At 52.2% G+C, this 5,000-nt stretch overlaps 1 protein-coding gene across 2 annotated transcripts in view; it reads left to right on the top strand.

The window, feature by feature from the left end:
* The window catches only part of elmo1 (engulfment and cell motility 1 (ced-12 homolog, C. elegans)), a 20,396-nt gene that overhangs the window by 10,657 nt on the left and 4,739 nt on the right, over positions 1–5,000 (top strand). For both annotated transcript variants that reach the window (XM_076016066.1, XM_076016067.1), the window contains exons 2-3: positions 2,526–2,689; positions 4,900–5,000. The exon at positions 4,900–5,000 is cut by the window's right edge and continues 12 nt beyond it. In XM_076016066.1, coding sequence (XP_075872181.1) covers positions 2,526–2,689; positions 4,900–5,000 — 265 coding nt within the window. The remainder of the gene's footprint in view (positions 1–2,525; positions 2,690–4,899) is intronic.

The raw sequence follows: 5,000 nt of genomic DNA, 5'->3' as shown, positions 1-5,000 counted from the left end.
TAACGATGTTGCGGCCGACTGTCAATTAAACTCGAGGCGATCTGATTAGCACGACGACAGCGAGGAAACGGGCGACGTTCGATCGTCTCTTCAGCTCATTGATGCAAACGCCTTTTTTTCTCCTCCTTTCTTACATCGGACTTTACGAACACGGAAAGGGCGGAGTTAAACTCTCTAGGTCAGTAGCATGTTTAGCCCTCTGTTAGCAGCCTCCTGCTAAAACTTCATCTTTGTCAGATCGGCTACAGGACCAGGAGGGGACGAAGCAAAAAAAAATCTTCTGTGATTTCCTTTTTTTGTGCTGTAATTTCACCAAAAGAAGGTCAATTTGAGGTGATTTGGCTTTGATAGGAGGGAAAAGGAAGCACAGAGTCACCGTGAGCTAAAGTGGAGAGAGCCAATCATCATCAGCGAATGTCTTGACCCCCGACCGTCTCTCCGGTAATAAATGCACTGGGCTGACTGGAATAAAACTGAGAATTTTCATTTTGGGCTCAGCTGCTTTTATTTCGACGTTCCGCTCAATGCCCAGCATTGACCAGTCGCCCCCTTGTGGCCAGTCAGGCCTGTGAAGGTATGTTCATTCTGGGTGGTTTACACTGCCTTTGAAATGAGTAAACATCTTGAGACCTCACGACACATTTGATTTTTTTCAAACGTCCTGAAATTTACCAGCGTCGTGTGAATGTCAGTGGGTTAATATTGCGAACACGGCCGCCGTTATTCCCAGAACAGGGATCCAGACTTTTGTTTTTTTCTCATCGACCCAGATTCTGATCCTGCGATTTGTCTGCCCCTGACACGGGGGGGTTAGGGGGGTTGGGGGGTGGGGGGGGGCTGTGCAGACAGTGGCGCTGACTCATTGATGATATGCGGCTGAAGCTCCTCCGGCTCTCCGACGGGAGATTTCCGGCTGACATTTTGTGTCGGTCTTCACGAGGGATGTGTTGCCTTCTTCCACGTCGGAGGCTGGATTGCACTTAATTGCACCTGAAAATACTGCCAGTAACTTTATTGATAAGGGTGCTTTTTGCACTTTGTTCCAAATTTTCTTTCTGTAAAAGACGGAATTTGTTGTGCTGAAACGATTATGCTGATTATTATTAGTGGTCATATAATATTAAATTATTATTATTTTTTACTATTATTCAAGTTGTTCTTTGTTCTGCGATTGCCCCGCTGTGAGAGGTCAGAGGTCAGCAAGCTGATGAGTAATCGCCTGCCAGGAAAGACTCACAGCAGCGTTGCATAAGCTGGTGTTCTGCCTCTTGGCTCGCTGAGGCTTTTTTATTTCTTTTTACCCCCAATGATTGCCAAGGAACTCAGATGAAAGAGAATAATGCCATTTATTGTCAGATTCTAAAAATCATCCGCCGCCGTTTTATTCGTGGCCAAGACTAATTAGCCTGAAATCTTTTCTCTTCCCCCCCCCCCCGCCCCCTCCTCGCCGCCAGAGAGAGAGAAAGCGCTGAACCGTGTGTTGCAACGGCCAGAAATACTCCCGTGTCCAGAAGCGTCGGATCCGCCATGCGGGAAGAGAAAAAAAAAAACTGTAGAAAAAGAAAAGAAAAGCCAGCAGATAACAGAAGGCGAGACGGCCTATTTCCTGCTGCCGGCTCAGTGTGGTCCCATCCGGAACCTGCAGCCTCAGAGGTTGCTGCTAACAAGGCCGAAATTCTGCCGCCGCAATCAGCGCTGCACGTCACGTCCTCAGCAGGCAGAACAGAGCTGAGGTGGAGTGGGGGGGGGGGGAGAGAAATGTCCCACGTTTCCATTTCTAGGAGGACAAAAAAGATGAGGCAGTGATCTGCGCTCACCTGCAGACGATCCTCAGCTGTCAGTCGAGGTCGACGGACGCGGTTTGAAATATTTTGCCAAAGGTTTTTTTTGTGCTGGAGGTTTGTTTGAAGATTCGTGGGGAACATTGTTTCCTCTGCCGGCGTCCTTCATGGTGAGCTGAAAACTTCCCTGAATTGGAATTGAAAAACACGTTTGCAAAGAAGAAGCGAAACGCTGACGACGCGACAAAAACCACCCAGATTCGTGAGCGCTAGCTAGCTGGTGGAGGCGGGTGGAGGCTCCCTGTTGGTGAGGCCCAGGTCACATGTTCAATACCGTCCCGTTGCTTGTATTATATCATATTCACAGTGACGGTGCAGCCACAGCCAGGCGAGATAGCATCAGCCAGCCGTGCGCTCCGCTAATGAAGAGCGCCGACGGATGCTAGCAGTGGCCGAGCCGCCGTTGAATTCCCAGTTGTCCCTGCAGTGGACTGGCTCACAGGCTGCGGCGGGGAGAGAAAAGGATTTTTTTTTAAAAAAAAAACAACAAAACAGCAGGCATCATTAATCTTGTTGGGAAGAGAGCAGATGTTCCTCGTGCTCCCCTGACCCCTTTAAAGAAGAGCGAGCCGGTTGGCTGCCCTGAGACACACACACTCTCTCTCCACTGTGGCTTTGGCCCCGCCCCCGTGCCTCACCTCACCTCGCCTCCTCTCTCTCTCTCTCTCTCTCCTCTCCGTGCAGGTCATGCAGGTGGTGAGGGAGCAGATCATGCGAGCGCTGACTCTCAAGCCTAACTCCCTGGACCAGTTCAAGAGCCGCCTGCAGAACCTGAGCTACACCGAGATCCTGAAGATCCGCCAGTCCGAGAGGATGAATCAGGAAGACTTCCAGTCCCGCCCCATCCTGTGAGTCCACCAATCGGCAGCCTTCTCCGTGCTGTTCATCTGTTTATTTAATTGCACCACTCAGGGCCTGTGAGCTGCTTTCTGATTGGTCGCTTAAGTTTCGGCACTCAACTTTCTTATTCCGCTTCTTTCTTTCTTTCTTTTCTTTTTTTTAGTTCAATTTAATTGCAGCCAAAGATTTCACAGCACATTTTATTCTTATTGTTATAATTATTATTATTATAATTATTATTGTTATTGTTATATATCACACATCAGCCGCGACTTCACTCCCACAACCTCCGTATTTATTTTCAGCTCTTTGGCTCTCGTCAAGGCTGTCGCTGCTGCTTCATTGTTGCTCCGCCTCACCTGACGGTTCACCTGCGTCACATCATTAATCCCCCCCCCCCCCACCACCAGCACCCCCACCACCAGCACCCCCACCCCCTCCCCCCGACCTTCCCACAACCCCACCGCCACGCTCATTAACAAACTCTTAATTGCTTTTTTTTTTTTCATTGCATCACCTCTAGCCTCTCTAAACCCCGCCCCCTCGCCCCCCTCACTGATTGGAAACACACTTCCTCATTCAGATTGGTTGCAAATCACATCCAGTGCAGCCGGCGCTCTGTTAATGCCCCCCCCCCCCCCCTCCTCCTTCTCCTCTTCATCTTCCTCCTCATCCGGATCACTGAGCGCACTGCAGCGGCGGCGGCGGCGGCGGCGTCGCTCTCTAATAGATCACTGGCTGACTGATTATGGATGCCGGCCCTGTTTTGTCAGTCCGGCCCCTTTTTGTTTAATGGAGTCGCCGGCGCAGCGATTGAAAAATCGTTTCACCCGGGCAGGGACGGTAATCAATGATGAAGCACCGCCGCCGCCGCCGCCACCGCCGCCACCGCCGCCTGGAATCGATGCGCCGCAGGGTAGAGACCAAAGAGCCGCAGTTAATTAATCCCCGAGGTGGGCGGAGGAGCCGCAGCCGCAGCAGGAAGCAGGGATGTGACGTGGAGGAGGGGAAACTTGAACTTTTTCTGATTGAATCCATCAAAGCGTACAGCGAGACGGTGACGAGCCTCACGGCTGCAGCTGAGGCGGCTGCAAAGCATTCTGGGAGACCCGCATCCTCGTCAAAACGCTGAGCGGCATCACGCCCAATCCCTCGGCCGGACGAGGCCGACGCCCCCCCCCCCCCGGAGGCGGAGGGGAGGAGTCGATGCTCAACTAAACGTCCCTGTTGCCGGCGCTGATGAGGTCGTGTGCAGCCGCTGCGACTCGGCATCAAAGGAAGTTGAAGCAGAACTCGGATCAAAGGTTCCGACTCTCCCGCTGAGAGACTCCAACAGCCCGAAGGTTCTTCTGCTGCGTTTCAGCTTTTTTCTCCTTCATTCTCCCCTCCCAAAAAGATCAAAAAAATCAAAAATGACCTCGTTAAGCAAAACTGCGGGGGTTTGAGTCACGAGGAGGAGGTGTTTACCTGCAGGCAATGGAAAACGCTCACAGTTAGCCCTCTGTTTGCAGCCTCCGGGCCGAAGCCCGGGCCTCGTCGAGAGGGTGGAGTTAACACCTGGCCGGGCGTGGAGCCCGCAGAAGGTGTCGGCGCCCGCTTGTGACATCACAAACAGGCCGGTGATGTCACAAGCGTGATGGATAGAAGCAGCCAGGAGGAGAAACAGCTGGAATAGAAGGAGAGCGGCGTGACTTCCTGCTTCCTGCTTCCTGCTTCAGTGTCTCGTGATGCGGTCTGAGCCTCGTCACTGGACCAGGACGACGACGTCAGCGGGCGTCCGAGTGATGAGATCGATGAGTCAGTGGTGAGGCAGCAGAGGCCAAGACGAAGAGGGGGGGGGGTTGAAACCGTGCAGCTCTCGTGTTCCAGAGGTGAAAAAAGAGAGAATTCCGTTCAAAAGGTTGTTTTTTTAATCGCAGTTTGGAAGTGCAAAGCAAACTGGTGAATGTCAGGGAAGAAGAAGAAGAAGAAGAAGTGGCTGATGGGAAATGAAAGAACACCTGCTGCTGCTGCTGCTGCTGCTGCTGCTGCTGCTGCTGCATCACATACATTATTCAGAATGACTCCATATTTCTGTGCAGCGGCGATGCACACATGAATAACTGACGGCCGTCCTGTCGGGAGGCTCCGCTGACGACTCTGTAGCATCTTCATGTCTGCCGCGTGTTGTTGACGTTGTCGCCGTGCATGTTGTCGTGCATGTCGTGCTCTCCTGCAGGGAGCTGAGGGAGAAGATCCAGCCCGAGATCATGGAGCTGATCAAGCAGCAGAGGCTCAACCGGCTGTGTGAAGGAACCTGCTTCAGGAAGATCAGCAGCC

Source organism: Nelusetta ayraudi, unplaced genomic scaffold (assembly GCF_046127955.1).
Source record: "Nelusetta ayraudi isolate G7.1 ecotype Tasmania unplaced genomic scaffold, CSIRO-AGI_Nayr_v1 ptg000212l, whole genome shotgun sequence".
Taxonomy (NCBI): Eukaryota; Metazoa; Chordata; class Actinopteri; order Tetraodontiformes; family Monacanthidae; genus Nelusetta; species Nelusetta ayraudi.
Note: the sequence above shows the minus strand (reverse complement) of the source record. Positions and strands in the feature narration are given on the sequence as shown.